The sequence below is a fragment of the Capricornis sumatraensis genome, chromosome 8 (assembly GCF_032405125.1).
Source record: "Capricornis sumatraensis isolate serow.1 chromosome 8, serow.2, whole genome shotgun sequence".
Lineage (NCBI taxonomy): Eukaryota > Metazoa > Chordata > Mammalia > Artiodactyla > Bovidae > Capricornis > Capricornis sumatraensis.
The window spans coordinates 84,387,314-84,408,992 of record NC_091076.1 but is presented as its reverse complement, the minus strand read 5'-3'; the positions used below and the strand labels follow the sequence as shown (position 1 = coordinate 84,408,992).

Below are 21,679 nucleotides of genomic sequence, written 5' to 3'. Positions count from 1 at the left end.
CAGTGCGCCTTGGGCCACAGGGCAGGCCAGTGCCCAGCGAATGGCCAAGCCAGCCAAGTAGGAGCCCTGAAAAATTAGGGAGGAAATGGGAAAAAAAGAATGTCTGATACTTTAAAAATAGTAGTTGTAATTGGAAAGAAAATGAGATTTCTCATGGACATCCTTGTATTCTTTTACTGTATTTATTTTGAGTTCACGGGCCCAGGTCATGAGCAGCGAATTCACCAGAGCTCAGGCCTCTGAGCGTCCCGGGTTGTATGGCAGCGCCATCCGCATAGACACCCAGCCTCTCCTTAAGCCAGGCCCACCAAGGCTGCCGCATCCTGGATGCTGCTGGACCTCAAAGCCCAGCTCCTGCCCCAGCTCCCCACCTGGTCTGCAGTGACCCCTGCTTCCTGAAGCCCTGGTCTGGGCAGAACCTGGGCCTCAACAAATATGGCAGATGCAGCTGTGTCTTCTAGGGGGCCATGTCCAGGGCTGCCCCCTTGGAGTGCATCCGTCCCATGGGGCCAGTGGCAAAGAGCAGCTGCCTCCATTCCTCCCACCCCTGCCCTCCTTCCTCTGGACCTTGCCTCTACCCTGCCCTCCTCACTAAGTGTCTGCAGTGGACAGGGGTGTTGGAGGCCTGTGGAGCCCAGAGTCTTCAAAGGACAGCTGAGAAGTCGCTTTCCACCAGGGACTGTCCAGCAAGTCCAAGTCACCAGTACACTGGGCCCTGGCCCCCTCCCCAGTAGCCAGCCCTTGGGGCTTTGAATGGAGGGACAGGCAGGCCCAGCCTGTGGTTCCTTGGCTTCAGCCCCCACTCGGGTGGAGCCCGAGTCTTCAGCCCTCCTGGGGCAGGGCATTGGTGTTTGGGTTGGACGGGTCCTGCTGGCCACCCAGTGATGTCAGAGGCCAGTGGAGGCCCTGGAGCCCCCCAGACTGGTGGGCACTGCACGTGGCAGTGGTTCCAGGGCACTGGGCCCATCCCGGTTAGCATGAAGCTCCAAAGGCCAGCCAGACAGTCAAGACACCCATGCTCCTGTCCAAAGCCCTGTATTGGGGGCTCCAGTGTCCTCTCTCCACATGCCTGGTGGACGGCGGGTCCACTGACTCAGCCCCTGGGCCCACTCCGGTCACAGGTGCACCGGCTGGACGTAGCTCCGTGGGAAGAAGCCGATCCGCCCAGAGAGCCGGCCCCGCCACCAGCAGGGGTCAAGGCGCTCCAGGACCTCAATGATATCACCGCGACGGAAGCTGAGCTGGGAAGGATCCTGGGCCGAGAAGTCAAACTGGGCCTGGGCGAAGCAGGCCCGGGGCGGCTGCGAGGGAGGAGACGATCAGTGGGGCTTCAGGAGACCCCGGCTGGGCTGTCCCCACGGAAGCGCCAAGAGGAGGCAGAGTTGGGATTGAACCCAGCTCTGTGTCCAGGTTCAGATGACAGCTATCCCCCCACCCTACCCCGCCACGGGCCTCCCGCTGCCCACTCCCTGCACATCTGCAGCACAGACCCTGCATCTCCACAGGGTCTGTCCTGGCAGCCCAGCTGGGATCACATGGCCAGCAATCAAGGGACCAAGTCCTGGGCCTCAGCATGGGACTTTGGTTAGATACCTGCGCGTCTTGGGGGCTCTCTCCTGAGCTTTTGACTCCAGGCCCCAGACCTACGGGAACAGGCCTTTAAACTGTAAAGTGATGTGTGGCTGTGAGCAGTCTGCTGCTGTTGCCTTTGGCCAGGCTTTGAGGCAAAGGATGTCACTTTGCACACTTTCGTCTTGCCGGCTGGGCTCTAGTCCCACCTGTGCCCCAGTGGCTGTAGGTGAGTCCCTGACCTCTGTGGGACTTGGTTGTCCCCTGCGAATGGCTGCTGGATGAGAGCTCCCCTCCGGGCACGTCAGCCCGGCGCCGTGATGATCACACCCAGCACCCTGGACCTGCCTGCCCACCAGGCACTCTGCTCCCAGCCTGCAGAATCTGATCTGGGCAGGTGATAGGATCATGGACAGGCTGTAATTAGCGGTTCTGGGTGCAAGGTGGGTGACCTCAGAGCCAGGCGGTCGGTGTGGGAGAGCCCTCAGGGAGCCCCCAGCTCCCTTGTGGCCCCCTCACACTTTCCAAGGGCAGAGCTGCCCTGGGCAGTAGACCCTCTGGGGGACCCATCCCTGAGACTGAGCTCTGAGTGGGCCAGGCACTAAGTGTGCTGATGGGAGGAGGGTGCATAACGCGGGGGAGGGGGGTCCTCTGAAAACACTGTTTACTCTCCTGTCAGCTCCCAGGGCTCATCCTACTGGCCCCAGGGGAAAATGAGGCCCATGGGAGGGATGAACTGGCCCTAAGCTCACGCCTGGCCAGGAGTGGGGGTTGAGGGGCTAGGAACAGGGAGGACTGGAGCAGCAGCCTGCAGCCCCCTCTCGCTCCCCCACAGAACCCAAGCTCACTAGGCTGTGCAGCGTCCCGACCTCTAGCCCCAGGCCTTGCTGACACCCCGTCCCAAGGAAAACAGTATGTCAGGTCTAATAACCCCGCTGGCTGGTTTCATCACCCTAATGAGACTGAGATCAGGTCCCAGGGCCCCTTGATGAAAGAGCCGGCTGACAAATTGCTGTTATTGTGAGAACAAGGGGTGTCTAGACCCCCTCCACCAGGCCAGGACCTGGCCCATGGGCACCCTCTGCCTCACCTCCCAACCCCAGGCCAGCTGCTGGCAAGCAGAAGCCAGTGCTGACCCCACCCGGCAGGCGGCCTGGGATGAGTCCCGTTGCTCCCTGCGCCTCAGCTTCCTACCTGTGAGGTGCAGGCTCCCAGGAGGCTCAGCAGGTGGCATACTTTCACTCACTCAACACACAACTACTGGACACCTACTGTGTGCCACGCACAGCTTCTGGCGGAGAATAAGCCAGGCTCTGCTTGCCCGGCAGTTTCTACCCGCCCTTCCCGCCTCCCCTGCGTCCCAACTCCTCTTGCCTCACGGCAACCCCCAGGACAGAACTGGAGAAGCTGTGCTTCACCCTTCTGCCACCCCCCAACCCCACCCACCTTGGGCAGGGGCTCCTCATCCTGCAGGAAGACCTGCCGCTTCTTGGCGATGGTGGTGGTCCGGTAGAAGGCGACCAGCTCGTTAAGGGAGTTGAACTTCTCCTCCCACAGGTAGTACTTCCCTGAGGGCTCACGTAGCACCTTGAAGTGCTGAACCTGGTCCCCGTAGCTGGGGGAGAGGCCATCTCAGACAGCTGCTCGGATGGGCCCTCCCCCTGCCCCCGGAACCTGGCCTTTTCCTCTCCAGGTGAGGACCGAGTCAGGAGGAGACAAGGTGGGGAAGGGGTCCCAGGCCCCACCAACGGGCTCCATGCAAGGCACAGGGAATCTCCTGGCTGTGGAGTGTGGAGTTAAGGATGTGGAGCCTGGATCAGGACACTTTTTTGCTCTGTGACCTTAGGCAAATCACCTACTTTCTCTGAACCTGGGTTTCCTCATAGTAACACCTCCCTTTTGGGTGAGTGCTCATTTATTGGCAATATTGCATGGTTCCTCTGAGAGAGGTGAGTTGACAGCACCTCTTCTCTCCAACGTCCCCTCAGCCTTAACTCTCTTTTCCCTCCCCAACTTCATCCCCTCCCAGCTCTCACAGTCCCTCGAGGGGCGAGTCCTAAGACCATCCCCACTTAGACCAAAGCCTGCCAGTGTGCAAGAGGCTCAGGCTGTGGGATACCTCCTGTCCACCCCCACCCCGCCTTAAGAACCTCCCATGGCTCCCCACGGCCCTCGGCCCTCGGGATAAAATCCTAAAACCTTGATCTCAAGGTCTGGCTCTGATGACCTGTCCAGCCTCAGTTTTCTTCAAATACACTCTGATGTGATCAACGTACCCCTTTCTCTTCTCCCTCCCTTTACCCAGCCTTGCATCCCAACTGCACTATATCCCAGCCCTCTGCCCAGCGCCTTCCAACTGAAGGGATGGCTTGCCTCTCCCAGACTGGCCACAGGACAGAGGGACATGCCGGTCCCTCGTCGTGCTCGGCCTATCCCACGCCAGGAGGGGCCGCACAAGCCTGGGCAGCCCGAGCTCCTGCAGTGCTGCCGTCCGAGTGCTTCCATGGCCTGGACCGGAGCTCGGCGTCCATCCCCCAGCTGCCTATCCCTGTCTGAGCTCACTTCCTCCACCTGTCAGCCCCAGGCCTGGCGTGCTGCCTTGTTAAAGGTAAGATGTGAGATTTAAGACAGAGATTTGTTCCGTTCTGTCTCTCTGGGCTTGGGGGAGGGGGAATCCTCCCGCCCCGCCCAAGGCAAGGATCCCAACCACGTGTAACCTCTCTCTCCACTGTCAAGCATGCCTCCAGACCTCTGCTACATTATTTCTTCCAAGTTCTTCTTAAGTCAAATTCTTATTCATGCTTCAAAGCCTGGGTAACATGGCCCAAGCTCTGTGAGCTGCGTCAGATGCCCTCCGTCAGAGTCAGGGGACTCCTTGTCTCCCTCAGCCCTGTGCAGCCTGCCTGCAACCCGCTGCTCACAGATACCCAAAGGCAGGAAGGCAGGAGTCGGCCCAGGCATAGCCCAGTTGGGAGAGGATCTGGTCAGGGACACTGTGGGGCAGCCCAGGGCATCCATGCTCACTGGGTGTTTCATTCCCAGACCCCGCTGACACCCCGCAACCCCTGCTGGCTCTGAGCCATAGTCCCAGGCCCTCTAACACACGTCACTCTCAGCGCAGCCAGCTGCACCTGCAGAACTGAGGCCAGAAAATGCTGGAGGCTCTGTGACCAGCCAGAGCCATCACCCTGGCCCGAGACAAAGCTGCTCGTGTGCCGTCAGCAAGCATTGTTCCCAGGTGACTAAGCACCTGTGCTGTCGGCTGTAAGACATGTGTGTCCACGTCCTGGGATGGGAGGAGGGCAGGCAGGCGGGCAGGCACCTCCCTCCTGTCCGGCCTGCTGCAGCCTCGGTTCTTGACTCCCTTGTGCCCTGTCCCAGAGAGCCTGGGGTTCTCCCGGCCCCTGGACTGTGGCCGTGGTGCTGGGGAGGCAGAGGCCCTAATTCAGTGCCAGCTCTGAAGAGGAGCTGGGGGTGTATTCAGCAGCTGTCCTCCGGGTGAGGGGCGGAGGAGGGTGTAGGGATTTTGAGGAGACCTCAGCTCTAAGTGAGCACAGTTTTGAACACTCTGGTGTTTGAAGGTTACCTTCAGTTACCCGGGCGTCACCCAGAATGGAGCGTTTCCCTGATCATACCCAGGGGAGGGGCGAGGCCTGGGAGGGGGCAAAGGACCCAGAAGTTCTAGAACCTTATTGCTGTTGTTCAATTGCTAAGTCGAGTCCAACTCTTTGTGACCCCGGGGACTGCAGTGTGCCAGGCTCCTCTGTCCTCTACTATCTCCCAGAGTTTGCTCAAATTCATCAGCCTGACAACTGGCGGATTCTCAAACCTGGGAAGCTCTCGTGGTCCAGTCCCCAGCCTGTGCATGGCTCAAGATGGGATAGCAGGGCCCAGAGGGGAGAGGAGCCTGCCCACGGCTGGGGGCAGCAGGTCTGCTATGTCTGTGAACAGGCGTGACCCTCCTCTGAGCCAGTCCCTGGCCTAACGAGTGACCGACCCTCTTCCATGTGACAGGGCTGAGGACCTAGCACCTGGGCAGGCTCTCTCTCCCTGCCATCCTGTCTCCTACCTCCCCAGGCCCGAGTCTAAGTCCAGGTGGCCCCAGAGCTAGGAGGGGTGGCCCTGCTGGGTGAGCCCTCCCGAGCTGGAGGGGGCACCAAGCCTGGTATATGTGTGTGATGTCTGGGCCTGGTGTCTCTCCATCACACCTGGATGTGTGCGTGTCTCTCTCTGCTCTGGGAGGCTGGCCATGTGCATCCGTCTCTGAGCAGCCATGGGTGTGTGTATCCCTGTTTGTGACCCCCACGCCCACCTACCCAGGGGGGTGAGGGCTGGGCCAGGCCCCTGGGCTGTCAGGAAAGTCTAAAGGATGAAGTCAGGCCTGATGCTAGCTGCCGCTGGTCCTGCCCAGCAGGTTTTTCTGGCCTGGTGGCAGCATTAGCCAGGGTGACAGTGGGCCAGGGTGGATAAACAAGGCTGGGGTAAGGTGTCAGGATCCCCAGGACCCCCCAGTCAGGGCTTGGAGACCAGGTTGGTGGCCTGATGGACACCAGGTTGCTGACTGCCTACTGGGTGATTTCTGATAAGGCATGGCCCTTGTGTAGACTCAGTCTTCCCATCTGTGAAAAAGGAGGGGGTGGATGACTTGTTCTGCACCAGATATGAGATAGAATCAAACTGACCTTGGGAAGGGAGTGGAGAGAGAACCCCCAACACCAGGTTTTCAGCCTCAGGGAAGGAGAGCGGAAGGGCAGACCTGGTCTTTCAGGTCATGGGGGTGTCAATGGGCGCTAGTTCTGCTGTTTCTGGCTGTGTGACCTCAGGCAAGTTACTGCACGTTTCTGAGCCTTTGTTTCTTCACTTGCACACCAGGCTTCTGGGGTCACTTCCTCCCTGTCTTTGCCTGCATAAAACTATGCCTTCCTCCAATTCTTTCTGCTTCATTTTCCAAGAGCCTTTTTCATCTTCCAAGATTCTATATAATTTACTAATTGTTTAATAAATTATACATACACATCTTCTCATACATACATGTATAAAATTATCAGTCGCCCCAGTGGAACCTGAGCCTAAAGGATAGGGAGCTTTGTTCAATTGTTGGCAGCTGAGTCCCTGAAACTGGGCATGGGACCTGGTGCACAGTAGGGGCTCAGCAACTAGAGGGGCAGAGCAAACAGGTTGGGACCCCAGGCACCTGAGTCTGAAAAGAAGCAAGCATCATCCTAGTCTCACTGGGGAACAAACTGCTTCCAACCAAGGAGCCCACCGCAGCCTGTATCAGAGCGGGTGCAAAAGTTACACAGCCAGGCCATGCGCCCCTGCCCTGGCCCGCAGGCCGCCAGCTCAGACATGCTCCCGGAGGTGGGGGTGGGGGGTGACCGCCCTCTGTAAACTCGTAAAGGGCACCCAGCCGTGGCCACCGTCGCTCCGAGAGGCAGAGCAAGGCCCGTAAACCCTACCTCTGACAGCTTTACGAGGCTTGGTGAGAGCGGGCGGGAGATGCCACTCGTGTAGGATCAGAGGTCCCGGGAGCCCTGCCAGTGAGGTGGAAACGCTCTTGCACATGCATCCATGTAGTCATCACCCAGAAGGGTGGCTGTCGGGTCACTGGACTTCACGACGTCCTGGCTACTGTCTCCAAAGTGGAGATAAGGATGTCACAGCCGAGGAGGATGGGATCTGCTGAGGTTACACAGGGAGAGAGCTGGGCTGCTCACCCCCACATGGCCACTGGCCTTTCTCTAACAGGCTGGGGCCATGGGGCTGGGGCCAGGAGGCACTGTGTGGTCCTAGGAGAGTTGACATGGCAATGACAACTTATAGCTGGCTTTGGGGATTGTTATTGTTCATGTCGCTAAGTCATATCTGACTCTCTGCGACCCCATGGACAGTAGCCCACCAGGCTTCTCTGTCGGTGGAATTTCCCAGGCAAGAACACTGGAGTGGGTTGCCATTTCCTTCTCCGGGGGATCTTCCCAACCCAGTGATCGAGCCCGTGCCTTCTGCACTGGCAGGCGGGTTCTTTACTGCTGAGCCACCGGGGAAGCCAACATTTGGCAGCATACTCAGCCCCTTACATCGATGTTCACCTCACAGACGAGGAAACAGACCAGGTACCTTGCCCAGGGTTACACAGCTGATATTCTTGCTCAAAAGCCACTCTCCTAGCACAGATGCCCTGAGTCTGTTTCCTGCTCTGAGGTCTGCCTGGTGGTCCTCCAAGGGCCCTGAAAGGCCGCCTGACAGAGCATGGACCAGAATAGGGGCAGGACCCAGGATCCTGGCCCTGGGGGATGCAACTGAGGCTGGAGGGCGCCACCTTGTGGTGCTGTGTACACACCACAACCCCGGGCACCCAGGGTTCTGGCTCTGAGCTAGGGGAGAGGGCTTGGGCAGGATGCCTGGGGTGGAGCAGGGGGGACAGTTTGTGTGTGGGGATTTCTCTGAGGGACATTCCAGGCCCCTTTCCCAGACGGCACTGGTGCTGGCTCCCTAAAACTGTCCATCCCCCTCCTGCTCAGACAAACTGCTCTCCAAGTCCACCTTCTCTGCCCGACCCCTGGTCTTCACACTTGCTGTTCCCTGGGCCTGGCATCGCCTCTCCTTTTTGTGCACCAAACTCCTACTCATGCCTCAGGGCCCAGCTCAGATGTCATCTCCTCCAGCCTGTGGAATGTCTGCTGCCATCGAACTTCCCTCGATCAGGCATCGTGGAGACCCCAGTCCCTCATTCTCTGAGGGACTCCTCCCCTGTCCTACACACACACACCCCAAAGGCTGAGCTGGCTGGCCTGACCCCGTGCCTGGGGTGGCGGGTCTGCATGCCCAGGGAGGGCAGGGTGCCAGGGCACCCACGGCGGAAGTTCAGGCCATGGGATCCACTCTCAGGGGAGAGGGAGGCAGGTAGAAGCTCAGTTCAGGCTGCAGAGGTGGCCAAAGAAGGCCCCTGTGCCCTCCTTTGCGGTGACCTTGGAGCTGATTCCTGGAGCGAGGCCAGACCATCCCGCCTGGCGGGCGCCTCTCCCAGGAGATACTGGGCCCTGGGAGCTGGCACAGGGAAAACTGCCACTTCCTGTTCCTCGGGGGACCCACTGGCCTCAGGGGCTGGGCTGTGGAGGGAGGGGCAAGTCAGGGGGCTCCAGACGCTCAGGGCCAAGAACTGGGGTCTCACCACCCCTGAGGGTCAGAGAGGAGGAGAGCCCTTGCCTTGGATCAGGAGCTCAGCCTGTTCCCAGGGGAAACGGAAGTGATAAAAGCTAAGGCTGGTGACAAAGCTTGGAGAGGGGCGGGTGAGGGCTGTGACCCCTGATGGGGGACCACCATCCCCAGCAGCCCTCCTGACCCCGACTAGGAGAAGCCCACTTGCCGGGCTCCAGTGTGCCAACCGCACACCACCACAAGCTCTGTACAGAACAGATAGGAAAGGCCTCCCCTGGGGCACATTTCTGCAAGCAGAATGGCCTCATGGCCGGCCTGCTGGGAGACATGAGCTCTTCCCTCCTCTGAGCCTGGTGCCCCATCAGAAGCCAACAAAGCCATCAACATAGGTATGTTTATCCATTGGAAAATCAGCCAGCCATTGGCTGTGACACATCCAAGTCCTAGAAGACTGGTGCCATCCAGCACAGAGGCCACACTGCCCACGTCCACCCGCCCATCCCATCCAGCTACATGCCCAGTGCCCTCAGCAACCCTGATGGTGGTATTGTTGGTGGTCCCCAGTTCACAGGTACATGGCACCTCCCTGACCCTCCAGCCCCATCCCAGTGCTAATACCAGAGGCTCCGCCTGGCTCTTTCCAGGCCCCCCCTTGATCCCAGCCATCCTCCTCCTCGGTAGCCCAAGGGATCCACTTCCTTTCCCTAGTGGGGATGCTCCATGGCGGCCTGTTGTTCTGGGGGAACCCGCCCCCTGGTTGGGACCTATCAGGCCATTCTCTCTGGATTTGACACCCCTCCCCCCACTGGCTTTGCCCAGTCACCCCAGGGGCTTTCCATTTGCTGTTCCCTCTGCCTGGAAGCTCTCCTCCCAGTCCTCACTCCCGGGGCCCCAGACAGCCTGCACCGCAGCTGCAGATCTCTGCTCAAACCTGAGGCCATCAGCCCCTGCCATCTGGCTCCTGCTGTGTTCGTTTCTCTCCTTGTTCAAGGTCTGTCTCCCCGACTAAGACACAAACCCTGAAGGACAGCAACTTCGTTTTTTCCCTGTTGCTTCCTGAGTCCCTGACGCTGCCCGGCACACTGCACACAACTCAGCGACTAGTCCTTGAATTGCTGCTCCCACATCCCTGTTTCAGGTGCAGAAGAGGCAGGACAGAGACAAGCAGGGCCCGACCCCCTCCCCGGTTCCTGCCCCTCCTTCCACCTGGACTGCTTATTGCCCCATTGTGACTTCTGGTTTCAGCTTCTGCTCTGCCCAGAGGCTGCCACCCTGCTTCAGTGGCAGCCACTGTTCTAACGGCTCTCGATAGAATGACTCATTTGCTCCTCGCAATAACTCATTTTACACGTGAGGAAACAGGTACAGAGAGGTTAAGTGACTTGCCCAAAGTCACACAGACAGGAAATGGCCGAGCTGGAATGTGAACCTAAGCACTCTGGCCCCAGGGTCCATCCTCTTGACTGCGTAGCACAAGGGGGACCCTGTCCAGAGCACACCCTGGACACCCACCCCGGGGAGCCTGCTGCTCTCCCCCTGCAGCCTTGTCATATCAGCTTCCCCTGGTGACTTGCTGCCATTGGAAAAATGGCTGACACTTTGGCCTGGCATGGGAGGACTCCCAGTCAGCCTCCAATCCTCACTGCCCAGGGCCACTCCCTGCAGTCATCTCACACCCAGATGATCATTTGCTTCCAGGGGTCGGTCGTTCCCTCCACGCTCCGAGGGCCTGTCCTTGCCCACCCTCCTCCGCGTATTCGGGTCAGAACTCACTTCACAGAGACAGAGAACTCCCCTGGGGAGCTCTCGCTCTCCCGGATCAGGAAGGCTCCTGGGTGGTTCCGCTTCATCAGAATCTCTTCCGCCAGCTGCCGGGAGATCCGGCCCGAGTACCACCTGCAGAGAGGGCAACGTGAGGGCAGGGGCCGGCCACCCTGCCCAGTGCCAGGCACCCATCACAGCCAGGTCCTCCCAGCAGTCCTGGACACAGGAGGTGCGACTGCACCCACTTTACAGACTATCAGCCTAAGGCCCGGAGAGGCAGAAGTCAGGTACCCAAGGTCACAGATGGTGGCAGACAGGAGCTGTACCTAGTCCCAGCATTCTGCCTCCCGAGCACAAGCCTTTGCTAACACACCAAACAAACACATGGGGCTTCCCAGGTGGCGCTAGTAGTAAAGAACCCACCTGCCAATGCTGGAGACGCAAGAGTCTCGGGTTCGATCCCTGGGTTGGGAAGATCCCCTGGAGGAGGGCATGGCAACCCACTCCAGTATTCTCGCCTGGAGAATCCCAGGGCTTAGCAAGCTACAGTTCACGGGGTCACAAAGAGTCAGACACAACTGAGTGACTTAACATGAGCACAGACTCAGGCAAACACACACCTCAGTGAACTCTGACCCAGCCACCCCGACCTGGTCTTTTACATTTCCTATTGTAGGTTCTTAAAAGTGAAAAAATATTTTAAAGATGACCAGAGAGAAACGGGTTTCCCTGGTGGCTCAGATGGTAAAGAATCTGCCTATAATGCAAGAGACCCAGGTTCAATCCCTGGGTAGGAAAGATTCTCTGGAGAAGGAAATGGCAAACCACTCCAGTATTCTTGGTCTGGAGAATTCCATGGACAGAGAGAGCCTAGCTGGCTACAGTCTGGGATTGTGAACAGTCAAACACAATTTATTTTGTCTTTTTTTCAGTCAGACACAATTTAGTGAGTAAAGCACCACCAAAGAGAAATATTGTTCTGGCAAGGAAGAGTCTCTCCCTGTACCCATTTCACAGATGCACAGACTGAGGCCACTTGGACTTTTCCTCACAGGTTCAAGTCCCTTCTGACCAAACAGAACTGGGTATATAGAAGGTTCCTTGTAAATGCACCAGGCAGTCTGGCAGAATCTGGCTCTTTGGGAATCACCTACCCTCGGAGGGCCCAGGTGATCTCCAGCTGGCTTCTCAGCCCCAGGGTTTTAGTCCACTCTTGATGTTCACATGGGGAAACCAAAGCCCAGCGTGGCTGGAATCTCACCGTGAGACCTTGGCGCCCCGAGGCCGCCAAGCCTCCCTTCCCTGAGCCGTTTCCCTTCTCCCCTTCCTGAGTCTGAGCGCCAGGGCGGATACGAGGCGGGAATTTCCTGTCATGTCAGGATGTTGACAGAGAGCTCTGCAAGCTCAGCACAGGGGCTCAGGTGCAGGCAGACAGGGTCCTGCCTGTAGCCCCACCTGCCCCTCCCCTGCCTGCCAGCTCCTCCGAGGGCTTTTTACTGATGTGCCCGGCCTGTGTGTGGGCGGGTTGGGCCCTCAATGTCTCAGGTGGTGACCGAGGGGAGCAGGACAGGCACCTTGCTCAGCTCATGGCATTGGCACCCTGGTTCCAACCAGAAGGAGCAGTTCCAAGTCTCCTCCCCACCTTCCACCCCAAAATAAAATCCTGGTCCTGACATTGTGTTCTAGATGCCACTCCTGGGAGCCCATACCCCAAAAGTGAGCTTCTAGCCCACAACTGCCCCCATGCTAGGGGGTGCGGAGGCCTGGGCCCATCTCATGGTGGGTTTTCCCGGAGTGGAGGCGGTGGAGGTGGCGGCCAAGGGTGGGGCTCCAGGCTGCCTCTGAGAGCTCAGCCCGGGTCTCTGGGAGTCCCGGAGGAACCTCCAGGCTGGAGGCTGAGCTGGGACGTGGAGGGCCCGGGGCTTGGGGGTGCCCAGAACGGAGCTCCTCTGGGAAGCCCCCAGCAGGAACAGGTGTAGGTGCTGCCACGGGGGGAGCAGGGGTCCAGTGGGGCCCCATGTGGGCGTTTCCCGAGCCCAGTGTCTCTGAAGAACCCACAAAACCCCACAGGAGGCGTCTGTGTGTGGGCGGCCGTCACCCTCAAAGGCTTTTGCAACCGCAGTCTTGAGGAGGCTGCCCAGCCCCCTCCTGGTCCTCAGTGGCTCAAAGGACAGGATGGGAGAAACCAGCCTCCCCATCCTGACACCCCCAGAACCCACCTCACTCCTCACTTAGCCCCCATTTTACTGATGTGGAAACTGAGGCCCAAGAAGGAGCAGAGGTCCCCTCCCAAGATTTGCCTGGCAAATTTCCCCAACTCCGTCCTGGTGGGCACAGCCCAGGCCCACAGTACCTGAGGCAAACCTCCCTCCGTCTCTGACCCTGGACAGGCCACTCGTTTCTGTGCCACCATCTCCTGGCCCACAAGACGGTGACAAGAGCGCCCAGCTCGCAGGGCCCTTGGGAGGACGAGGGCACCGCCACCTGCAGGGGTTTACCGCCACTGCTCCGACCTTCACCCATGCGGACCCCACCTCCCCCACCGTTAGCTGGTCCACCCACACTCCTGGCAAACTTCTGCTCTACCTCCCCGGCCCAGCAGACCATGCACTCCTAGACCCCCACACAACGGGGTCAGACCCTCGATGGACCCTGCCCGCGATGCCCAGGGGCCCTGGGAGTAGATGGCCTCCATCACACCTGCCCCAGGCTCCCTGGGCTGCAGGGTGGTGGCGGTGATCAGGGCCCCCCCGAGACCTCTGCCCTGCCACGTCCCGCACTGGAGCCCCAAGGGCTGAGTCAGTAGCTGGCTGGACTTTCCCCACTGCTATTTCAGAGCCAGGGCAAGGGTGAAGTTAGCCCAGAACGCACCTGGACCTGGCCTCAGTTAGGTGGGGGAAATGCCCTTGGTCCCTGATCTGTCCAAGGGACCCCAGGGACCCCAGGGCCATCAGACATGGAACCTTCCACGGCTGCTACCCACCCTGGTGGAGACTGGCTTCAACCACCATATTCCGCCAAAGGGCATGGCCCTGATATCCATCAGTTTTTCTTTCCTTCTGAGTAAACCAAAGCCTCTACTTGGGTTTCTCAGTGGCCTCCAACCTCCTAGGCTTGCAGCCTCTGCTGGGCCACAGCCTCCACCTGGAGGCTCCCACTTCCACTGTGTCTTTCACTGACCTGGCACTGGCTGGTGGCCCTGGCAGGTTCTCTCCATCTGTCTCCCTTTACGGAAATCAAGGTCACACAGCCCAGAGACCTTGCAGGCCTGGAGTCCAGGCTACAGGATCTGTCGTGGGGTGGGAGTGCTTGGAGCCCAGACAGGGGAGCTAGGTGGGTAGAGGCCTTGCCCAACACAGGAAGCCGGAGGTGGTGGCAGCTTTGGAAAGAACTTGAAGACAGATAAAGAGGAAACAGCCTCCAGGCCCCACCCTGGCCCTGCACCTTGCTCTCCTTTCACCCCACAACCACACACATGTCACACCTCCCAGCCTGCCCCCTCTAGCCTGCCCAGCCCTGTCACCTGCCTCCGCATCAGATGCAGGACCCCCATCCACGCTGAAACCCATCCGTGGCTCCTCCCACCCTCCACCCAGGCTCTGAGGCCCCGCTGGCAGGCCCACAGCCAGGGGTTCTCATTGCCCCTCTCCCAGGAATGCCCTTTTCTGACTCTACGCAGCTAACTCCTACACACATCCTTCAAAACCTCAGTTTGTCACCTCTTCCGAGAAGGCCTCCCTGGTTAGTTATCTCAGTGCTGAGTGCCTTCTCTTGTCATTCTTTCTTTACCTCCTGTCTCTCCCTGGGACACGGTGCTCTGACCCGAACATCTCAACACATGTCTCCAGCATCACCCGGGCCGGGTCCCTGGGGCCATAGCCAGTGTTTGGTGAATGACCGTGTCTCAAGGCTACTTCAGCCTTCACTCCACGCATATCCACTTGGTTTTTCACAGATTCTTGACCACTTAGGCCTGTCCCGGGGCTGAGACTAGGGCATTCAACGTTGAAAGCCTGACCAGGGACTTCCCTGGGCCAGCAGTTCCCAGGCCTGGGGATGCCTGGGCCCCACACTTGACTCCTGCTCTGCCCTGTCCCAGCTCTGCCTGGCCAGTGTCCAGCTCCCCCCACTCCCCTGCTCCAGCGGCAGGGCCCTCAGGGCTGCCTCCTTCCTGCCCCTCTCCTCCCTGGCCCCTCACCCCCACCCCCGCACAGGCTCCTAGGACCCCCCACGAGAGGAGCCTTGGCCCTCCTTGGACTGCAGACAGAGAAACAAGAACATAGAGAGCCAGGGCCTGCCTGAGGCCACGCCGCAGCCAGTGGGCCCACCGTTGAGCGCCCAGGCCCCGTCCTCTCCAGGGCCCAGTTGCTCTCTGGTGTCCCAGGTCCTCGGTGTTGTGGCCTGGACTGGCCCAGACTACCACCACTTGGGACAAGTTATCACACCTCTGTCCCCCACTTCTGCTCAGGGTACAGACAGGGGGCTCCAGACGGATGGAGGGAAGCTGGGGTGAGGCCTTGCAGGTCACTCCGTCTGGGCCAGGCTGGGAGGGGACATTTGGCAGCGGTGCAGGGGGCCTGTGGATGTGGGGGAGCTACTCACGGGTGGGGCTTGACGCGGATGTAGTTCTTAGGGACAAACCCCTCGGCGCCCCGCAGCTCGGCCTTGTACCAATTCTGGTCATCCTCCATGTTCAGGATCTGTGGGCAGGAGAGACATGGCTCCTGGTCACCCAGGAGTGTTGGCTTCCCTTGCTGAGGGGCCCCCTTCCCAGCCCCGGGGCCCGCTTCCCAGAGGAAGGCGAGGTCACTGGCCCCACCCAGTGTGATTCCATGCTCTTCCCTGCCCCGTTTTTTTGGAGGGGGGCCTGCCCACAAGTCTTAGAGGAGGATTTGGTTTGTGGGCTGAGCTTGGGGGGCTGGAGCTGGATATCCAAGTGCTGCCACCCAGACCCCCAGCACCCTGTGGGGTTAGGGGAGACCCCGCAGCCCCTTGGTCCCTGAGCTGTGGCCCTGGGCATGGGGCCCATGGTACTACTCGACGCCTCCGCTGACCCGGGGGGGGGAAGTCTGAGGAGCCCCTCCAAGTGGTGGTCACCTGGGGTCACCCACATTTACAAACCCGCACGTCTGAACTCAGGGGTGACGGTTGGGTTGGGGGCTCAGACCCTGGGGAGCAAACGGGAGGTATTTGGGCTGAGACGAGGCTCGGGTCACAGGTTTCACGTCGCCCTGCAGGTGGCCTGAGGGGAACTGAAACCCGAGTGTAGGTGGGAGCCACTGTGGGTGGCGGCGGGACGCTGGGCTCCCTCCCCTGTTGCTGGGCTGGCTTGCCACGGCCACCCCTTCTCACCCCGGCCCCTGGGGCTGCTGTCATCAAAAGCTATTGCACAGAGGAGGGCACAGGCCCAGAGAGGAGGTGAGCAGGACCCCCTCACTCTTCACGCCAGTCCCCCTTCATTCAGTCTCTGGACCCTGCCCAAGGGCCATCTTTCCCGTCCGTCCTAGAGTAGGTCCACGTATCAGCTCCAACCTGGTGGGGATGCTTGGTTGAGACAAAAAATCAGACACAGTTGAGCCGCCCAAGCAGAGGCCCCATGGGAGCGAGGGCTGGGGCAGCAGCTCGTCTGACCGCCTGGCCCGCCGAGCCCCCTCCTTCCTGTCTCCACTGTCTGGGCTGGGCTAGCGTCCCCAGGGACAGCCGGAAGCAGGTGGCTGACTCAGGAAAACTTTTGCTGAAAACCAAACAACACAAAACAAACCCCCCCTCCCCGACTCCAGCTTAATGGGAAAATCAGGGCTTATGGGACACAGATTCAGTGAAGGTTCCTGGGAGCCTTGGGTTCTAGACCAGTCTGCCTGCCTCTAACTCTCTCTGCAGCCTTGGCCTCAGTTTCTGCAACCATAAAACAGACGCAGCCTACACGGCATGTGGTGGTGTTTTGTGACCTACAAAGTCCTGTGTGGACATGAGGCTGTAACACGTCTTGTCTATCCCAGTTTTGTTTGTTTTCCTGTCATCTCCACTCCAGGGAAAGACTCAGAAATGTTCTGATGGGTTGCGGTAGCTGAGGTCTTGCTGTCAACATTGTTCAAAGCCCCCAGACGCTCTGAGACACAGGAATTGCCAACCCTCCCTGGTGATGCTCCCACTTTGGCCTGCCCCCAGATTGGCCCCTTCTCCTGTGTGCTGTCCTGTGCCACTATCCCCTGGCCAGCGTGGTCACTGAGCACCTCCTGCAGGGCAGGCTCTGTGTCCAGCCCAGTGACACAGCAGGGGGCAGGAGATTCCCGCTTTAGTGGGCAGAGGCAGAGGGAGAAACAGGAAGCAGATAATAAACAAGATAATTTAATGCAGCGGGGAGTGCTCGCAAGACATACGTCAGGAAGACGTAGATGCCTGGTTGGGACAGGGGATTGTCCACAGGGCTGGGAGAGTGGGCAAGAAAGGCATCTCTGAGGAGGTGACTGACATGTGAGCTGAGGCCCTAATTATAGGAAAGGCTGGACATGAGATGTGGGGAACAGTGTCCATGGCCGAAGGAATAGCCAGTGTAAAGGCCTTGAGGTGGGAGCGAGCTGTCCTTGGAGCAGAAAGGAAAGCTGTGTGACTGCAGCTAAGGCAGGGGCCAGGCCACGATGTGCACAGGGAGGGCGAGAACTGGACGTTATCGTACTCCGGTGGGAGTGAGGAGGCTCTTCTGATTTTTATTTTCAAAACCAAGAGGAGTGGGCTTCCCCTGTGGCTCAGTGGTAAAGAATCCACCTGCCAATGCAGGAGACTCAGGTTCGATCCCTGATCCAAGAAGATCCCACACGCCACAGAGCACCCCAACTATTGAGCCTGTGCCCTACAGCCCGCGAGCTGTAAGCACAGAAGCCCCTGCGCCCCAGAGCCTGTGCTCAGCAACCAGAGAAGCTGCAGCAATGCGAGGCCCAAGCACAGCAACCAGACAGTAGCCCCTGTTCCCGCAACTAGAGAAAGCCCACGCAGCAACAAAGACCCAGCACAGCCAATAAATAAATAAAATTATTTACAAAAACAAACAAGAGAAACCATTGAGGGCCACTAGGGGAAGGTCAGGCTCTGGGTTGTGGCTGTTGTGTGGAGACCAGGCTGTGGACTGGAGGGAGGGATGTGAGGAGGTGGGCCCAGGTGAGCGGTGATGGGGCCCTGGCCTGGGGTGACTGCGATGTGGTCAGATTAGGGATGGTTTAGGGGGAACTGCTGACAGGCTGGCTCTGAGATGCAGAGAAAGCAGCCAAGACCACCCCCAAGTTCTGGGCCTGGGTGCTGGTGGGTGGGTGTGGCTGCCGGGTGCTATGAAACAGCTGCGGGGGCAGGTGGGGAGCAGAGGGCTGGCTGTGTCCAACCTGGGGCGCACCGGCCGTCCCCGTGGAGGTGCTGAGGCCGTGGGTGCCCTGAGTCTGGGTTCTGGTAGAGCTAAGCCAGCACCTACATCTTTCCTCTAGCCAGGAGAGCCAGGTACTGTGCACCCAAAGCAGCCTGCTCCTGGGAGGGGGCTATGTTTTAGGGAAGTGACATTTGGGGCTACTTGTCCAGAGGGTCATCTAAGAGCAGAGCTCTTAGATTGGAAGAACAACATCCTGCCAGCTCCCAGGGCCTGGGATCTGCGTGTCCACTGGGCGCTCACAACTGGTACGCTGGAAACACGCTCGTGAATGGACACCCTGCATGCTCAGTCATCAGACGGGCGTTGGAGAGGAAGCAGGGCTGCCAGGCTGCAGGGCTGCAGGGCTGTCGTGTCTAACTTTTACAGTTACAGAAATCAGACTCCAGACCACGTGAGGTGGGGGAGGCACTTTGAGTGCAAAATTTTAGGGAGCTCCGAGGATGTCACGAATCAACGTAAATAGTATTTTAAGAGAATATGTTAAAAAATCAAAATCAATGCTAAAAATTTTCATGCTGTCAGTAGTTAATGATAATGTATCCATATCAGTCTATTAATGTAACAAATGAACCGAGTTGCTACTTTAAAATGTTGCCACAGGAGAGGGTGTGCATGGGTGAGAGTGGGCGTGTGGTGTCAGATGCGACTCCCTCTGTACTGTCTTCTCGATTTTTCTGTAAACCTCAAGCTGTTCTAAAAATTAGACTGTTTAAAATTTAATGCAAAAAAAAAAAAATCCATCAAAACCTTAAATCAAGGCAGAATTTGACCTGGCACCTGCACCACCGTGAGGAAGGGCCCTGTCGCCAGGTCTGGGCCTGGAAGGCCCACTTGCTCATTCATCCCTGTCCCTCAGGGAAAGGCAGGGGCATGAACAAGGAGGTGGGACTTGCTGATGGCCCGCCTCCCGGGACCAAGGACTAACTCCTCAGGACATTCTGGTGTTTTCTCCTAGGCACGAATCCGGTGCCTGTAAGAGGCTTAGCTTTCCCTTTCTCACCTGCAGAATGTCAGTTTCCCATCCCTAAAACTCAAATCTACTGAGTACGTGTGAGTCGGCTCTCTGTGTATATTCCTCTGTATTCTGCCTTGTTGCCACTTCACGTTGCCTCATGAGCATTTTTGAGTTGTTAAATGACCCCTCCCCAGATGGCGTTTTTAGGGACTGTGTGATATTTTATGCCATCGTGGAGCACGGAGCTAGGCTGAACCCACGCTGCAGACTCACTCACACCCCCACCCCCGCTGGATGCATCTCCTCCTTCACTCTCCTCCCCCGCCTCTTCTCTGCATGGTTGGGTCCCGCTCACCCTTCAGATCTCAGCTGAGGTGTCACTTCTTTTGAGAGACTGCCCAGACCGCCCCCCCCCCCAAGTCTAAAGCTGTCCCCCTGCCCCTCCCACCCTCTGCATTCCATCTTCCCGGGTGATTGCTTCCATCCATCTGTCACCTCCTGGCATGACTCACCCTCTGGAATGTCAGGTTTGGGAGGACAGGGATTGGGCTTTGTCCACTGCCTGCGGTCTCAGCACTCAGGACAATGCTCCACAGGGCAGCAAGGGTTTGTTGCATGAAAGAAGGAAAAGGCAGCCCCTCCCATGGCCTGTCATGCCTTGAGAGGTCCCCTCCTGGGTCTTGGCTAACATCTTAATCCCGCCTTCCTTCCTCTGACACCCCGTGTCTTGCTGAGGGCCTGCCCCGTGCGGGCACTGGTTTATGTCCCTGCCCTCAGGAGCCCGGGTTAAAAGCAAACACAGCAGGAGATGCCAGTGCTCCAGCCAGGGTTAGTGGAAACTCAGCCAGTCTCTGGGTGGGTAGTGAGCCCAGGCATCCAGGAGGGAAGGGGGTGTCATAGTTTTTACAGTGATTCCCTTGGGGGACCCCACAGACCCTTCCCCGCCACACTGCCCATCACAGGTCTCAGGTGAAAAGCACTGACCGACCACCCTATTCCAGATTCCTCATGATTCCACTTTCTCCCAAGCCCCGGAGTCTGGAACTAGAGACCCAAACTCTCTCAGACTGGCTAACAAGGCCTGTGAGCCGGACCTAGATCTCAGAGTCTCCTACACTGGCCTGTTGGTCCTGGTGCCAGTCTTCCCTGCCCTCAGGTAACCACACATCTTCAGGTCAACACCCCCTGCCGGCCACCCAGGGGGCCAAGGGCCAGCATCCCAGCACAGATAAGGGGGGACTTCCTCAAAATAATGTGGTCTTAGAACTGTCAACTTCTCGCCCCAGCCCAGGTTCAGGGTTCACATTCGACCCCACACTGAGCAAGTCATGGTGCCTGGGGGCCTTTCTTAGTCACCTGCAAAATGGGGCCGCAGCAGTTTAAGCGGATGTTGGAGCACACTGCCAAGCTCAGACCTGGCTCCATACATGGTCAGCCCACGGGAGGTGCTGTCCCTTCTGAGGCCTGAAGCTTGGGGCAGCGCGGAGCGGGGCCTCGGCTCAGACTGGAAGGATGGCCTACCGGGCCGGCGTGGAGCCTGGGGCCCAGGGAGCTTCCTGAGCGGGACTTGATGGCAGCTCCAGCGCCCAAATTGTGCCAGACACTCCCAAATCAGGGCCCTGAGCTCCGGTTCCAGATGCAGGCATGTAAGCAGGGACACTTCCCGAGAGAGAGAGCCTGGAAACCCCTCTGCCCTGGAGGGTGTGTGCTCCTCACAGAGGTTCCACGAGGGGGCTGCATAGCATTGAGGCTCATCTTACCTTGGGGGAGGCCCATCTAGACCCTTAGTCACAGTTGTTTTATCCCCGATAGGTTAGTGTGTGTACTTAATTCCCAAGACCCTCTCTCTGTCTCGGTCTCTTTGCCTCTCTCTCTCTAACTCATTTCAAATTATTTCCTGGGAAACTGGGTGTTGAATCAGGCCCTGCCACTCACTACGCTGAATTCTCAGAATGGCTCCTAAAGGAGGGAGCACTAACTAACTCCCCATTTCTCAGATGGGAAAACTGAGGATCTGAGGCAGAAGGTGGCTTGTCCAGAGTCACGTAGTCAATGGCTGGAGAAGCTGGGCCTATCTTCCTCCAGAGACTAGACTCTATTAGAAGGGCCATCCGGGCCCTGATTTTAAGCACCATCCCCCCCCCCCCCATACCACATAGGCACAGCTCGGCCAGCCCCGGCCACCCTACCTTGAGCGTGTCCCCCTTGTTGAAGGCCAGCTCGTCACTCTCCGTGGCCTGGAAGCTGTACAGGGCCACAGACTCCATACCGCCGTCCCCAAGCCCCGGCAGCTGGGCTGCTAGCAGGGCCGGCAGCTTCCTGCTTCCTCCGCAGTCGAGGACCAGCTTCCTTTGTTTTGAGAGCGTGTTTGTGCTTTTGAAGCTGAGACCGAGACTTCCCCTGACGGAGAAACAGGAAGCAGAGATGTCCCAGACAGGAGGTGTGAGCCACGGGCCCCTCTCAGACTCCAGGGCGTCCCCCAGCAGCCCTGGGAGTGGGTCCTCCTCCTGCACCCACCTTACAGATGATAAAACTGAGTCTCCAGAGCAGCAAGGATGCTGAACTTGTGGTCGCAGCCACTCCCACTCATTTACCAATCCATCCACCACAGTTTCTAAACTCTGATGCCCCCTGTGACCCACTATTGACCCGAAGCTCCTGGCCCAACCACCAGGGACTTCCCTGTTACTCCTCCCCACCCCACCTCTCCAGACTCATTCTTTGTTACTCCCCTTCTCTCTGAACAAACCTGGACTGCAGCCACAGCAGGGGGAACACCTCACATGTCCAAGTCGCCCCCCAGCCTTTCCACACGCATG

At 58.6% G+C, this 21,679-nt stretch overlaps 1 protein-coding gene across 2 annotated transcripts; it reads right to left on the bottom strand.

The window, feature by feature from the left end:
- Window positions 1–200: 200 nt before the first annotated feature.
- On the bottom strand, window positions 201–21,174 carry GRAP (GRB2 related adaptor protein). 2 transcript variants are annotated; one of them, XM_068978009.1, is made up of 5 exons: window positions 21,050–21,174; window positions 15,094–15,191; window positions 10,501–10,623; window positions 3,016–3,184; window positions 201–1,301 (listed from the first exon to the last, which is right to left on the bottom strand). In XM_068978009.1, exons 1-5 carry the CDS (start codon window positions 21,125–21,127, stop codon window positions 1,116–1,118), a joined length of 654 nt encoding a protein of 217 aa, XP_068834110.1. In that variant the 5' UTR covers window positions 21,128–21,174; the 3' UTR covers window positions 201–1,115. The 2 variants fall into 2 exon arrangements, with proteins under 2 accessions (XP_068834110.1, XP_068834111.1); XM_068978010.1 differs by lacking the exons at window positions 15,094–15,191; window positions 21,050–21,174 and adding an exon at window positions 10,915–10,986.
- Between the last annotated feature and the right edge of the window lie 505 nt (window positions 21,175–21,679).

Excerpts from the sequence above, each read along its gene's own strand:
- GRAP (XM_068978009.1), bottom strand. The coding sequence starts at position 21,127 with ATGGAGTCTGTGGCCCTGTACAGCTTCCAGGCCACGGAGAGTGACGAG. Across the intron at positions 10,624-15,093 it reads ATCCGCGTCAAGCCCCACCC|GTGGTACTCGGGCCGGATCT; the intron begins GTGAGTAGCTCC and ends CCCTCTCTGCAG. Across the intron at positions 3,185-10,500 it reads GAGTTCTCTGTCTCTGTGAA|CTACGGGGACCAGGTTCAGC; the intron begins GTGAGTTCTGAC and ends CCTCTCCCCCAG.